The 15,701-nt window shown below is 45.6% G+C and overlaps 2 protein-coding genes across 2 annotated transcripts in view; both read right to left on the reverse strand.

Annotated features, from left to right (window-relative positions):
• The window catches only part of tpbga (trophoblast glycoprotein a), a 4,190-nt gene extending 1,452 nt beyond the window's left edge, over window positions 1–2,738 (reverse strand). Inside the window, exons 1-2 of the mRNA XM_012831464.3 lie at window positions 1,919–2,738; window positions 1–1,592 (exon numbers count right to left, since the gene is read on the reverse strand). The exon at window positions 1–1,592 is cut by the window's left edge and continues 1,452 nt beyond it. Coding sequence (XP_012686918.2) covers window positions 743–1,592; window positions 1,919–2,169 — 1,101 coding nt within the window. The 5' untranslated portion in view covers window positions 2,170–2,738 and the 3' untranslated portion in view covers window positions 1–742. The remainder of the gene's footprint in view (window positions 1,593–1,918) is intronic.
• Window positions 2,739–5,312: 2,574 nt separating this feature from the next.
• On the reverse strand, window positions 5,313–14,404 carry tmem222b (transmembrane protein 222b). The gene is made up of 6 exons (XM_012831389.3): window positions 14,205–14,404; window positions 12,392–12,476; window positions 10,965–10,996; window positions 10,575–10,671; window positions 10,089–10,219; window positions 5,313–8,137 (listed from the first exon to the last, which is right to left on the reverse strand). Exons 1-6 carry the CDS (start codon window positions 14,321–14,323, stop codon window positions 8,050–8,052), a joined length of 552 nt encoding a protein of 183 aa, XP_012686843.2. The 5' UTR covers window positions 14,324–14,404; the 3' UTR covers window positions 5,313–8,049.
• Window positions 14,405–15,701: the final 1,297 nt, after the last annotated feature.

A 15,701-nucleotide genomic window follows, 5' to 3' on the forward strand; every position in this document is an offset into this window, starting at 1 on the left:
TATGAGGAATAAGCTGCACAGATTCCTTCCAGGATCCCTGGGGTTGGGGCGACACTAGTCCAAAGGGACTGCCCTGGTGCTTATAGCCAACAGATGTGCTTTGAAGAAGAAAAAAAAAAGAAGAAAAAAAAAAGAGAAAGAAAGAAAGTGGTTTTTCATAGGCAACATCCTGGTGATACCCACCTCTTCAGATCCCCACTCCCCTAACTCGATTATCTTCATGTGATATAGTGCATATCAGTGAAGAGGGAGGCATCCTATAGTCTTCACCTGCAACTTCTTTTCCTCCTAACCCATCGTGGGAACAAGGCACTTAACAGCTATTTCACAGAACGCGAGTGCAAAGATCTGGCCCATTAGACAATGAAAATAAATTGACTACTCTATAAGTTCATTTCTGTTAGCCAAACTGTAGTTGTGTATCTGCATCGTGTGTGTGTGTGTGTGTGTGTGTGTGTGTGTGCGCGTGCATGTCTGAATGTAGGCTCATCAGGGCATAACCATGTATTAAGTAACACTGAAAGCATTCGGGCAGTGCATGCTCCTGTGGAAAATGTCCTACTGATCATAGTAACAATATAGATCTATATATACACAACATATGGCACATATTTTTCACTGATCTCCACCATGGTAAAAATGCAATAAAAAAACAAACAAACAAACAAACAAACAAACAAACATCAACAACGGCCACATGTCCACATACGCTCAGCCGGAGAGTGTTTGTTAAATCTGAGCGTCACACTTCTGCACTCGAGGAGATGTTAGAGAGCCGCGGGTCGGAGTCAATCTCGTAGCGGTAATGATACCCCTCCCACACCTCGCTGCAGGCGTCCCGCATGTCATAGACGCGCTTCTTGATGCCCTTACGGTTCAGGTAGAGCACAAAGAGAAACATCAGCCCCACGAAGCCTAGTACGATGCCCAGGAACACATACGATGTCTGCAGGGCCAGGTCGGACCCCTCGCCGGCCCGGTGACACCCCAGCGGCACCTCGGACACCCCCAGGATGGAGGTGTTTCGCAGGGCCGCGGGGAAGGCGCACGCGAGGCGCTCCAAGTCTGCCACGCGCGCCTGCGACTCGTTCAGCCAGGCGGCGAAGGGCTCGATCCCGCAGGTGCACGTGTACGGGTTCAGCCCCAGATGGAGCCTCGCCCAGGGCAGGCGATCGAGCTCCTGCAGGGCCTCCTCGCGGAAGGTGCGGAAGGCGTTCAGGCTGAGGTCCAGCTCCTCAAGCCGCTCCAGGACCAGGAAAGTTCCGTTATGGATGGCCACCAGGGAGTTGTTGGCCAGCTGCAGGCGACGCAGGCTGCCCAGGTGCGAGAAGATGTAGTCGGGCAGGTAGATGAGGCCGTTGCCGCTGAGGTCCAGCCCCTGGAGGTTTCCCAGCGTGCTCCAGCGCAGCGAGGTGGCCAGGTCTTTGACAGATGTGTGGTTGTAGAGCGAGCGGCTGAGGTTGAGGTCGCGCAGTGCGCGGCTTGGCACGGATAATGCCTCAGGGTGAATGGTGGCCAGCTGATTGCCACTCAGGTCCAGGGAGCGGAGGCTACGCAGACCAGTGAACGTGTGGGATTCAATCACAGAGATCCTGATGGCGAGACACAAGACCATTTACAGGGGATTGTTTTGGCACACATGACAGAAAGACTTCAGAATTCATACATCACTGTTCAGTGGAGATTTTGAAAAGATGTTTTTACAGTTGAAGCACTACCAACGTACGTTGCACAAGACAGACATAAAAATGTTTATCATTTTGTCATATTTGTCCATTAAATACAGGCAGACCTAATGCTGTTAATTGAATAAATGAATAATAACCTTAACAAGTAACTATGTCCAACTGTGTCATATGTCAGAGAACAATCATTCAAACCTTGGTCTGAATTTACAGCTTTTAATGCTGATTTTTACCTGTTATTGCTAAGCGATAAAGTTGTCACATTATCCAGTCCTTTAAAGGATTCGGGTCCGATACGGCTGATCTGGTTGCCCGTGATGAACAGATTCCTGGTGTAACCTGGGATGCCACTCGGAATATCCTGGAGATCTTTCGAAACGCATTTAACCGTCAGGGCTGCCTCGGAACACTCGCAGCCGGCTGGGCATGTTGCCTGGGCATGGTAGACACAGAGCAACACGCTGAGGACCATCCATGGAAGCATTTTTGAAAACTGCCCTAGAGGCGAAGTGAATCCGTTCCTGCACAAATCTTGCAAATCAATGACAATCCAGACGAGCCAATGTGATGTGAAGTCTACCAACCCGACGTGGAGCTGGAAAATAAGTCACTCATTCTGGGTTTTTCAGCAAAACGCACCGCTTCTTTCGCGCTACGGGCAAACACCGTGCATGGCGAAATCTGCACGGAGCAAGCACATTCGGCGCACTTCCACCACTGCCGCCACTTTCTGCTTCTCCAACTACTTTTCTAGCCTCCAAGGAAGACGAAACGTGCATACCCACTGAACACGACCGGGCTGTGGAACATAGTCCCTTCTGATGAGTTTCGGCGCAGTGCGTAGCCGATGTTTATTTCCTTAGCATGTGTAAAACTCCACGTGCGACCGGGTGGTAGGTTGTGATTTCCATGAGAAAAACGGACTAGCCGTACGATGCGTTTGATCTCCGCCGGTCTGTGCGGGGCGTCGCTCGCCTCAAACAATGAAATTAAAACACCGTCGCTCTGCACAATCGATGGGGAGGGGCTTGAGGACTCAACTCCCTTTCAAACCTTTCCCGGGTCGGTGGTACAAAGGGGAGAGGGAGAGGGGCAGGATGATTGGGGGAAACCTGCACAGACTTAGTGCCATAATCGTTTATGGCTCGAATCTATAGCTTTGAGTTTAGACGTTAAGAAAACTTACAGTTACAAAAACAGCATTAGGTTCATCAAGTCTGTTTTATACGCAACAATTAAAGAATGTACGCCTAATAGATTCTGAGCTTATTTTCCCCAAGCTATCTGATTCAATCAGTGGGTGAATAAAATTAAAAAAAAGAACCTATAGGGCATCTGATCAAAACGGCCCTTGAGTTAAAATCAGATTTTTTTCCTGAAAAGAAGAAGGTGAGGTGGTAGAACTGCGCGGGGAATTCGCAGTTCTAAAGAAGCCCTGGGAAGACATGAGCGGAAACAATGGTGTCAGGTAACCCACCATTCTTCATCCAAAGTGATGCCAGTAAAACAATGAACCGCTTATTGTTTTCAGTGAGACGGTAAGGCATATCGCTACTCGGCGCCTCGAACTCTTCCCTCCCCCGCGTTTTCAAAGCGCTGTGGGGCCCAGCGGGTTTAAGCAAGACAAAAGGACACGAATTTAAGTGACCGGACCTTTTGACAGCCTGGTGTGAAAACGGAGACACACATGATGTATTGGATTTGTCATAGTAGTAGTCTACTTCAAAAAACTTGAATGCGACTTGACTGCTCCAGTGCGTAGGCCTATTTTATAAACTTGAATCGGATTTGACAGAGCAGAACAATGTAGACCTTGGCAACACTGTCACTTGACTTATAGCCTACACTTGATGTGTTATAGAAATGGTCTGGGCGAAGGACAAGTACAATTCCTATTAATTTGCACAATGTAAAATGCTGTGACAAATATTTAAGCTCTAATATAATCAGACACTAACAATACTTACCAATACAAAAACTATTTAGCACAATTTATATCATTTGTACATTTCAATACAATGCTGAGTCAGTAATTACAAATGGTTGTTTGTGTTGTGTAATAACAGAGAAACGTAATTTTGTAATAAATATGATTTTATTAAGATAGTTCCATGTCATCTACAGACATTCCAAGATCACCACCATTTCTGGATTTCATTTATTTGCAGAGCACCCTTGCTGGACAGTGCAGCACTTGTTAATCTGGAGGAACCAGGAGAGATCTGAAAGACTTCTGGAACACTGAGATTTTTCCTTGTGTGGAAAACTTTGATAATGAAAAGCTTTTGTCACCCGTATGACCTGGAAGAAACTAACAGGCCTCCACATCCCCAAACCCTGACTGTGACAGCTTCTGACATTAATTCCACCCCAAATCAACAATAGCAGTTGAGTCTTTTGGACAATGGGGGTGGGGGGGTGTAGACAGTGCACAGTCGACCTGTATGGAGATGTCAGAAGGAATTTCTTCTGATGAAAAATGACTGATGACTGCTCTATCATTGCCAACCTCTGGTGACATCACAACGGTCTCTGCTACCAACGAGCCTTGACAGTGAAGTCCTCAAACGCAGAAGTTCTCACTCCTGCTCCACGGCACGCCTTCCACTTAGCCCTGCTCTGATTACCCGACAGAGGTCATCCATGCAACTGATTGACTGAACTCGGCTGATGGTAAAAACACATGCATTTGAACTACACCGTCTTTAAATCGGGAGTGTTTGAAGTAGGGACGGACAGAAGACACAAATGGTGAAGGAGGACCCTGGGGCAGCACTAAGACCCGTTGGCATGGCGAGGTCCATTTGGACTCAAGAGCAGTGCACTGATCTATTCACTATTAACTCACCCAGTGACGAAAACATCACATAACCCTCTACCTCTGTCTAAAACTGAGTCATACGATTATCATTCAAGTGGTAGAGGTGGGGCTGGGGACGTTATCACAGTTGAGAGTTGAGTTGTTGTGTGCAGAGAAAGAGAGAGAACATCAGCTTGGGGAGACGGGAGATGAAAATGGAAGCACCAAACTGCTCCTTGGGAAGCGAGACGCTTCAGGTAGCTCACTGGCTGCTTGCCCCTGTTGCCTCCTCCTTCTAGTACATCTCTGTCAGCACAGGAGAGCGAGATGAATTCTGCATTTCGTGGTCTAATCTATTGCTTCGCGACAACAATTTGTTACAGGCAACTGGGTCAACGAGACTTCCTACAAAGCAGGCCCACTTAGGAGAGTATTACAATCTGTTAACTGGAGTACACAACCTACACTGATAAGATAGTTATATGTCAGCAAAAATACATCCTTAAAAATAGCCTCTAGATAAGAATTGTATGTATAAACGTAGCTTATATGTTGCTATCCGTACAAATGCAGTTATGCAGTATTCAGTTATGATATGCTGCTGTTGAGTAAACATAAGGTCTGTCAAGAGACGTCTGTGCCACATCCATGGAGAGATGCCAGCAGGGGCTACCAATGGCTGCCTGGCTAACACACACACGCACGCACGCACACACACACACACACACACGCTGGCATGCTTACAACTGGTACATGGCAAACGCATGCACACAACCGGAAAAGATTATGCACACAGACATTTGCACTATTGCAGGCGCACACACACACACACACACACACACACACACACACACACACAAGCACACTCACCATGTGATATACACAAACACACACACAGTCAGTTGAACTGAAGCCCAGTTTTGGGATGTAAGTGTCTGTGCGGCAAAGGCAATGGGAATAGGTCTCACTAAAGCCCCTTTCATACACAAAATCGGTCCAACCAACACGAAATAGATAACACATTCTCATTCCCACTCAGGTACGGTGAAGTCACAGGTGTTGTGTATTCCCACCTGACTGTATATTATGGAACACTACAGAGCGCGGACCTCCGTGACATGTGTAAAACATGCAAGACTGATGAGCAAATCCTGATTGGTGTGAAAAGCCCAAGTTGAAACATTAGCTGGCTTGTTAGCAACATGGCACCAGTCGAACTGCATCACGTCTCTGTCGAGAGGATTCCCTTCCTGCTTCTGAACATTTGTTTTGTTCACTGCATCGTCATTTTACGTCGCCACCATCAGCATCACGACCGGTCTTAACCCGTTAATCCTACGGTTCCAATTCCTTTTGGAGCCATGGCAGAAGATTCCTGTTAATGTCACTAGGTTGCCAAGGGATACGGGAACGGTTCGACTTCACCGTATTGCTGCCATTCCCACAGGACACCATCACGGCTTTCAGTGAGGGTGGGTATAGGCAGGTCAATATTTACAAAAAAGCATCTAATCCAATAGAAAACAAATCTTCTCTTCTAGTTATTTAAAGTGTGTTGGACTAGGTGTGGCACCCACACCCCTTCCCCAAAGACAAAGTGGCCTGAATTGGAATGCTTCACGTTTCCAGGGAAGAACTAGAAGTGGCCTGGAAGAAGAGACTCAACCGCACGTGAGAAAGTTTGGCGATCCGCATTGCCATCCCACAGTGTCCCCCTAATCTGATCAGCATGGTGGAAGACAGCGGGAGATGCACTCCTCTCCCACTCGAGGGAGATTTAGCAAGGGCTCTCCGCAGACCTCAGGACCCCGACTACCTGCTGCTTCTGGCGCTCAAGCCAAAAAAGAGGGAAAAGGAACGAGGTGGTGGTGATGGGGGGGGGGGGGGTCAGTGCTTTTTCTGTTTGATTCCAAACAAAGGGGGGATTTGATTCTGCCACTGAAGCCATGGCAACGGATTTGGTGTCCTGGCGATCGTCTAGGATTACAGCGAGTTCAACTGGTGTTTGGGACTAAATGGAAAGTTAATATGTACAGTGCATCGGGGAAAACAGAAAGGTAAACAATGAAGCTTGACATCATTGTCAGTGTCCTACACAGAACCTCACGAGAGACCAAAAAAAAAGAAAAAGAAAACGAAAACTGCTCTAGGAACAGCCATTTGGGGCTCATTTGGGCCCAGGTTCTTATTCCTAATCCTGGAACCATGTGGATACATTCAACATCGAGTGAAGAGCAGACTTTGTTTTGTTTTTCCTTTTTTTTTCTTCCTGCCTAGGCACTGACTGAACTCATTAGTTTCATAGATCAGAGGATGAAAGAGGCAACAAAAGAGGAGAAAGAGAAAGAGGGTAAAAAAAAAGACACAGCTGATGAAGAAAGAGGTCAATGCGTCTTTAAAAAGTCGGGATAGAGTTTGAGAGGAGGGGAATGAAACAAGGCCCAGAATTCAATCACCGCAAAAGACCTGGACCATGTCATCCTCTGCCTACTCCCCGCAGACAGACATTAATGTCGCTTTTTTTGGGGGGGAGGGGGAGTGGGACTGTAACGGATTAAGACCATCGATTCCCACTTTGATTCCCACTACCACTTTCGGAGCGCTGGAAGACAACTAACAGACACGACACTCGCACACTTCCATCAAAAGCCACAGCCTCAGCTCATCATAGTGACCGCCATACGAAACAGAACCTTACACGGTCACAGCACAAGTTCTACAGAAGATCCAGAAAACCGTCTGTGTTTCATATCAAATGTGAAGTAAACTAGAAAAGCGTTCGAAAATATTCAACAGCGCGTGGGTATGCTAGCTGCTCGCTGCCTTGTTTGGGTGTACATTCACTAACGCGGCAAAAGAACTCAGCGCGCACCAAAAAACGAAAACAAAAAGCATGCCAATCAGCAGCACGGAAACAGGGGACGCTACAAGAGCCGCATCAAATTTAGCCGAGAAAATGCAACAGCTCAAGAGAAGGCGTGTAAGAGAAAACATCAACGTTTCCTTTGTTTCATTTTTGTAGTTTTTTGTTTTGTTTTTTTGGATCAAACATGAGAAAGCAAACATTACACATTAATGATTAAAAACAGACCACAACCTCTTGGCAAAAGGCCTAGGCTCTCCTCCCTGACCGGACTGACAGAAGGGCTAGGAGCCACAGATAAAGATGGCTACTGACCTGAGCCTCTGAAATTCAAGTAAGTCACTGAGTTTCATTAACACACCAGCTGTGCAGATGCCTCCAGTGGCCTCTGCCATGTCTCTGTACTCTGTGGCAAAGTTATATACGAGGCTAATATTAATGTTAGCCTCATTTCATTGCGCCCAAGTGTAGGGGTGAGAGGACTGTTATGTAATTAGTTTTTTTTATCTTTCTTTTCATTCTAATAGGGAGCCATGGGCACAACACCTTCAAACCCACCCCCCACCCTATCATCTGTTCCCCGTTTAAGGAGGGCTGTGATTCCCCTCTCTGTTCGTCCCCTTCCTCACATCCATCTCCTCTCCTCTTCTCTTCTCTCCTTCCGTCCTCTCCTAGTCTCTCCTCTTCGTGCTTCAGTCCCATCAGCGCAGGTTCAGAGTTAAAGCCACCGTCAGGATCACGCTGAAGAGGATGAGGAAGGGCAGCCAGGTCTTCAGGAACCCAGCACAGCTGCAGAGAGAGAGAGAGACAGAGAGAGAGAGAGGGAATGAGAAAGGGAGATAGAAAAGGACGAGAAAGAGATAGGAAAGGGAGAGAAAGGTAGAGACAGAAAAAGAGAAAGAGAGAGGGTAACAGATGTGGAGACAGGAATACAAGAATACAAGGAAGATCAGACAGAGAGAGAAAGCAAGAGAGAGAGATAGAACAAAGAGCCAATCAAGAATGAAGAGAGATGGAGAAAAACCAATACAGAGATAAATGAGAGGGGGAGACGGAGCAAGAGTGGGAAGGAGAAGCCAAAAGAGAGAGAGATAAATGGAAGAAAAAGAGGGATTTTTGATCATCAGAAAATGACCCCCACAAGTGCAATAGGCACACAGCATTATGATTCAAGGAGCGAATAATAATGTCATTTTGGCCAGATTACTGTGCCTGAATCGTGACTGCAAATTCTAGTGTGTGTGTGTGTGTGTGTGAGTGAGAGAGAGAGACGTCACAGATCTCTCTGCATCTGAGGTGTAACCATAACAACCAAACCCCAGAGGTTATGGGATGGAGCGACCATCATCAATGAACATCTGTTTCTCTTCAGCTTGGCTGGCTGACAACACCATGCTGACCGCAGGTTATGAGTGCCTTTCCATGCCATGCACTGACCCCTCCATTTACACACACACAAACACACACACACACACACGCAAACACACACACACACACGCAAACATGCACATGAACACATACAAATGCGCGCACACAGATTCAAATGTGCACTTACACACACTTGGACAATCACACACACACACACACACACACACATATGCATCCATACAAAGATGCACCCCATATTTGACCTTTCTAGATCGGCGTTATCAGTGTGTGCTCCATATGAGGATGTAGGGACAGCTGGCCACCTGAGATGATGTGTTGTGGATGTCCCTGTCCTTAATTTAAGCTGTTTGCAACTTGTTTTGGTGTAATGGAGCCAAACTGAAATAGTTTGTTTTATTATTTATTCAGATCAACTTCACTACACAACCCTGTCTGGGATCTCCACGGTACCAATACTACTACCCCCCCCCCCCTCCCTCCCTCCCTCCCTCCCTCCTCGCCCCTCCCTCCTGGTTCAGTACATCACTAAAGCACCCAACAGGATGGAGGTGCAATCAGTGTGTCTCCCTGAAGAGCAGCAGGCCACTTGAGATGAAGATGCTCAGATCAAATGCACAACACAACTCTGTCTAGAATCTCCACATTATCCACAATACACATATTGCGCTCTCTCTCTCTCTCTCTCTCTCTCTCTCTCTCTCTTTCTGTCCCCCCTCCTCCTGTTCAGAGTATCACTAAAAGTAAAAGAACAGCCAAGAGGGCGTGTGGATGCCCTTTAGGTGGTGACAGGATTCAGTTGCCACCTCATCACACCTAAGTGCCATGTGGGGGGAGGAGAAGGGAGGAGGGGTGCATTTCTCATTATGCGTTCTTCTCTGCTCTCGCGTTCCCATGGACTTGTGAAACGTCATGAAGTACTGTTCCAACTCAAATTGGTGTTCTCGATTCATGAGATTTTATCGAGGATGCATTAGGAGGTGACTTGTGTGGACTTGGGTAGTCAAATATCCCAGAATGCATTTCACATAAAGTAGTGGCAATGGCAGCAGAGGAACAAACACAAAACTGTCATTTTCAGCTTCTCACAGACTACTTCCACCGTAACTAAAAACAAGCGGTTTACTTTGATGCAGATGCACGCTCCGTGGGATTACATTGTATAGGCGGTTTGCGGTTTCCGGTTATTTCGTTCAAACTCAATACTGGCCCGATTTCAATTGTTTTTGTCCTTAGTGAAAATTTTGACCCAAAAAGATGGGAAAATAGGGCCCAGGTTAAAAAATTCCAAAGTTTCCCAGTTTAACAGGTTGTCACTTAAAGTGCCCCCTGCTGGACGTACGAGGAATCTCACCTGACATGCTTTCCGTGGATAAGGCAGAGCAGACAAAGGTTGACCATGTTCCACGACGTGCTGTTGTCATAGCGCATCAGGTTCAGCGCCATGGCAACGTGTGAGTGACAGTTGTCACAGCAAAGGTTGTGCTGTGGGGGAAAGAGAGGAACAACTGCAGTGAAATCTCTGCCAGTCACTGTGAATACTTCAACAGTTTTTAATACACACACACACACACACACACACACATTCACACACACACACACACACACACACACACACACACACACACACACACACACACACACACACACACACACACACACACACACACACACACACACACACACACCTTCCTTCATCAGTCCTTGAAGAATGTACATATGCATTAGCAAATCCTTGCTCATTCACACCCACACACATACAGACGCACAGACAAAATAAGGCAGAAAGAGAGGTACAGGCACACACAGAAACACACACACATACACACACACACTTTACCATTCTGTGTCTGTACTCCTCAGAGGCATCATGGACTGCTGTGTCCCAGGCATTGGAACCACTGCCGTACACCTTGCTTACGTCAAGCATCCAGTACCTAAGGAAACATCCAGAAAAATATCCTCTGAACAACAACGTCTGCAAATAGGTTATGACCATGCACTGGCCACAACAGCAAAAACTCCCTGGCAACTCTTCAAAGCACCATTTAAATTATGCTGTTCTCTGCGTCCACACACACAACTGTGGAAGGAAAACTGAATCATAAACATCCCTTTCAGATGCACGTCCATGGAGGCATTATGGTTATTCACTGTCCTTGAAGGACATTCCGCATTTTCTGTCAAGAGTCGTCAGAACAGAACCGCTCAGAGGATTTAATTAACTTACTTAGTGGGTCTCCCGAAGGCCATGTTGTCCTCCTGAAGAGAAAAACAAAACAAAACAAAAGCACATAAAAACAATAAGGGGCGTTTTCAACAGACAATTTAATATATGATAATTAAATGTTTGCACGAAAAAAGACTAACAACATTTTGAAGGCATTAAAAAAGCATTAAGATCTTTTAACTTTAAAATCTTGCTTCGGAAATGAATGATGGAAGTGGGGGCAAAAAAAAAAAAAAAACAATAAAAATCAACTAATGAGTAACACTTTAGTAATGCATCTGGGTACCAATTTCACCCCACCCCAGACACAGATGCTCGGCAGTCGATACCACGACGTCTCCTGTGTCTCTGTGGGTCAGACGACACCCTCCTCTCATCTCATGTTGCCCTGTCTCTGCTCTCCCTGGAGGGTTCCACTTCTGGCACAGGAAGATATTCCCAGTGTGTGTGTGTGTGTGTGTGTGTGTGTGTGTGTGTGTGTGTGTGTGTGTGTATTGTGAGGTTAGGGGGTGGGAGGTAAAGAAGAAATCAATGGTGGAAAGACATTCCTGTGTGTGTGTATGTGCGTTAGGCAATTAGGACTGAAACTGGCGATGGTGGAAAGACATTGGCATGTGTGGGAGTGTGATGGGGTCTGCGGCTAGTCATTGTTCAATATACACTAGATGATTCGCTCCCATGGAGATGTGCTAACATATTCCTCAACTGTGTGCAACCAGCATTTTACGGTCTGCAAACAAATAGTGTTGTCATTTGAAAGGGCCTCCAGACTCAGTGGTCTGTGCTGATTCTCTGAAGCCTTCGGCCTATACAATCCGTGTGGTATTGTTTTTTTTTCTTTCTTTTGGTTTGTTGGGGGTTGGGAGATAACAGCATGTGCTTGCTGCGGGAATGTTAGGGAGCTTTATTGAACCACACACCAGTCTCACGGGGATTTCTAAAGTCTCTGAGAGATCGTCCACGAGGATGCATTTGTGCTGTCGCTGAGAAACAAGAAGGGCAAAGCGACATTTTGAGTATTGGCTTCTGCGGTTGGACCCTCGACCCTCCCGCTTCGACCACCTCGCAGTCTGGCTTCTTTTAAAAAGCTTTCAGAAATTCCACGTGTTTCAAGGTTTCCAGTACAACCCCAAACTTTTATTGAAAACAGTCCAGGCCACAGCACTGGTTGCTGTCTGTCTTGCAAAGGTCTTGTGGAAGACATCTAAGTGAGAGCTGCATTGCAAACATGACTTCACACAACGGTTGTGATGATCACATCTACTGACTTCTTGGAGCTTACTCAGCTCATGGCATCTGTTCAGTGCGGTTATAACAAGTTCTCTTCAAAAGCATGCCTCGAATCTCACGCAAGGCACTTCAAAGAAGTGGAAGTGTGTGATAAACAGAGGTAGCCGTATGTAAGCATCGGTCTGTGTTGTACTCACTGAGACAAAGTAGGGCCCTGCAAAGTCTCGGATCACGCCCGCTGAGGTACAAATCCCTAGGTGACCTATGAAGGGCAGGATCCATCTGAAGAGAGAGATGAAGACGAAGAATCATGCTGGATGTTGTGCTTTTTCCTAAATCCACCATAGTTACACCAGAGAAATAACAAGGACAGCGTAGAGGAATTGATCTTACACAGATCACAACACAATTCTTAATATCATGACATAAAGGCACACCAAATCTACGGAATAAATTGCTCATACCCAATGAAATACAAGAACTGTAAACTGCAGCACTTTTTCAGATACACGCTAGGGTTTCACGTCCAGACACTGGAGACAGGTCTCTGTCAATAACTAGCGGCAGTAGTGTGTGAGCAAAGCCATGGACTAAATGGATTAACTTTCATAAAAATGTATTTCATCCCCATACAACAGGATATTTAATCTATGTACAGTCACGGTTTAGGATATAGGCTATAATATTTCACAAATGCTCAGTTGACAGACTTTTAGAGCTGCACTGATGTTAAGTTGACATGTGCTCCTGTTCGTATGGTATATGGTTGTATGTGGTATATGCTATATAACACCTTTCAACTGTAAGGGATGAGTGACTGGAATGGCAAAGGGAAGTAGGACAGGGCCAGAGTAGTCATCCTAGATACAGTTCTGTCCATGCGATTATTAATATCTGATGGATTCATAGAAAGGGAGCACTTGACCTAGATAACATAAAAGAGCAGTAGATGCAGAGGGTGAGAGTAAATGTCTCGAAGACGTTACAGTCTGTTAAATAAAATACAATTAAAAACGCTACAGTCTCTTAATTCATTTTCCACCCTTTAACTGCAGAGGCTTCGTACATCTACGTCAACGTATAGGCCTAATTCATGGGGATAACAAATCTACATCGTCTGGTCATACTGTCAGAAGAATACAATGACAGGTGCTGACAAACATCAGATAGGCAACTTTAATTCCAGCAGGAATAGGGGCACTTCACGATCACGACAGAACCGATCAAACGACGTGAATGCAGATGTATCATCCAGAGCAGGGATGCAATAGAGTGTCCCGCTTGGGGAGAGAGGGGTTGCGAGATGACAGTGTCCGTGGCACACTCTCTCTTTGTAGTACCCGTGGAGGGGGTGGATGGCTAACAAGAGAACACGGTTTTAGCTGCATTGTCCTCGGTACAATACAAAACTGCAGACATTATCACGATGCCGTGATAACATCTGATGGCGCACGGAGAAAAAAAAAGGACATCAGACAGAACAAACAATAGATAATGTATCAGAACTATTATAAAAACCAGTTGCCATTTCAGAATGTTGAAATACCAAGAGACCCCCAGGTACTTATGAGACGTCACCCAGTGGATGGAAGTTAACTAAGTTAACGTAACCAAGTTACGATGCCAGTGTTGTCACCTGAACATTATGTTTAACGTAATCAAGTTACGACGACAGTGTTGTCACCTGAACATTATGTTTAACGTTTAGTACATAAACATAATACAATATTAGCCTACCGGCAAGTTACCAGGCTAACGACCAGCGATAAAGTGAAAATCGAGATGGCTAACGTTAGTATAAATAGCGTATTACAAATCTATTATGTATATCCAGTTTTACAAGCTAACTGCATTAACGTCTGTAAAACTCTAGGTATCCAACTATGGCATTTCCCTTGTGCTGTCACGAACTCATCCTCTCAGCGTCAGAGAAAATGCTTATCCAATTGCTAACGTTAGTTACCACCTTGCATTTGGAAAACATGAACATAGGATGCTTTAGACACTCACGATAGAACAGGGATAGGCGTCCAGACAATACAGTAAGGATAGCGACTTGTAATGGGATCTATCCTCTCAACAGCTATGTTATAATTCTTCGTAGTTTCTATTTCGACAACATCCGCCATCACCAACAGTGAAAAATGAACTTCATTCGTTCCGCTTCCTGGCAGCTGCTCTCGCCGAAAAGAGCAGCCGCGCGCTTCCGGGGTCCCAGCTAGGGAAGTTTCAGAGGGAGTCGATTCTGTCATTAATAGGCCATTAGTTTTGTGGAGTGTGGATATCAAGATTTTGTCAACCAATTTCGGAATATAAACATATTTGACCAATATTTTTTATAGGAACATTTTTATTTAAACATCATTTAAACCATAGTCATTTTAATGTTAATTTGGAGGCTCCACTCTCTTCACATATGAAGACACACGCAGAGAGAGAGAGAGAGACCTCTTACACACACACAAAGAGAGGGTCAGGCCCCAATTTAGGCACCTTGCTCTCTCATACTCAAACACACAGAGCGAGAGAGAAAACCAACTCTCCCAAATCAATCAATTTGCCATTAGAGTGCCATTACCCATTTCTATTTGAGGTGAGTCTATACAGCTAGCAGGTGTCTGAATGATTAATCTCCACTCCACAACACTACGCACCTCTGTTCAAGTTGTTGCATGATAAACTCAGCTAATGCTGTATGCCTAAAGGGTGGAGTGTCTACGAGTGGAGTGCAGTGGAACAGTAAATACAGGAGTAGTTGAGCAATCTTCATTAGATCATGTATTCAGTACACAGAGGGTGTGTTAAGCTATTTCATGAAATGAAGAAAAATAACAAGGAAAGAAGATAATAACACAATAACAAAAACGGGGGAAATGTGTGAGAGAAAAACACCTTGCACAGTTAAACCCCTCAAATTCATATAGAACCTGAGGCAGGACTCACATTTTCCTCAAACATAACTTTCAAAGTGTTAAAACCCGCCTTTAGGTTGATTTACAAATCAATGGTTGTAGCCTTGATTACTGCAACGCCCTCCTAACGGGCCTGTCGGTTTGCGTGGTGAAACCACTACAAATGATCCAGAACGCGGCGGCGCGTCTGGTGTTCAACCAACCGAAAAGGGCACACGTCACCCCGCTACTCATTGACCTCAACTGGCTGCCTGTAGCTGCTCACATTAAGTTCAAGTCACTTATGCTTGCCTACAGAGTGCTTGATGGTTCTGCTCCCACCTACCTAAATGCTCTTAAGGGCAAATGTTACACCCAGGATGCTGCGCTCTTCTAGTGAGCGTCGTTTGGCACTGCCGTCTGTGCAGGTACGGCAGTCCAGACTATTCTCATTTGTAGTTCCACGTCGGTGGAATGAACTGCCTAGCACTACCAGAGCAGGGCTGTCCTTCTCTACCTTTAAGAAGCTTTTGAAGACCCAACTCTTCAGAGAGCACTTCACGTCCTAACTGGCACTTCGACTAGTGCGTAACTTGCAATTACAGCAGTTACATTT

The sequence above is a fragment of the Clupea harengus genome, chromosome 19, assembly GCF_900700415.2.
Source record: "Clupea harengus chromosome 19, Ch_v2.0.2, whole genome shotgun sequence".
Classification (NCBI taxonomy): Eukaryota; Metazoa; Chordata; class Actinopteri; order Clupeiformes; family Clupeidae; genus Clupea; species Clupea harengus.

What these genes read in the sequence shown, in the direction of transcription:
- tmem222b (XM_012831389.3), bottom strand. Translation starts at nt 14,323, where the DNA reads ATGGCGGATGTTGTCGAAATAGAAACTACGAAGAATTATAACATAGCT. An exon ending in CAGGGCCCTACTTTGTCTCA is followed by an intron (nt 10,997 to 12,391) that starts GTGAGTACAACA and finishes TTTTCTCTTCAG; the next exon opens with GAGGACAACATGGCCTTCGG. An exon ending in ATCCACGGAAAGCATGTCAG is followed by an intron (nt 8,138 to 10,088) that starts GTGAGATTCCTC and finishes CTCTCTCTGCAG; the next exon opens with CTGTGCTGGGTTCCTGAAGA.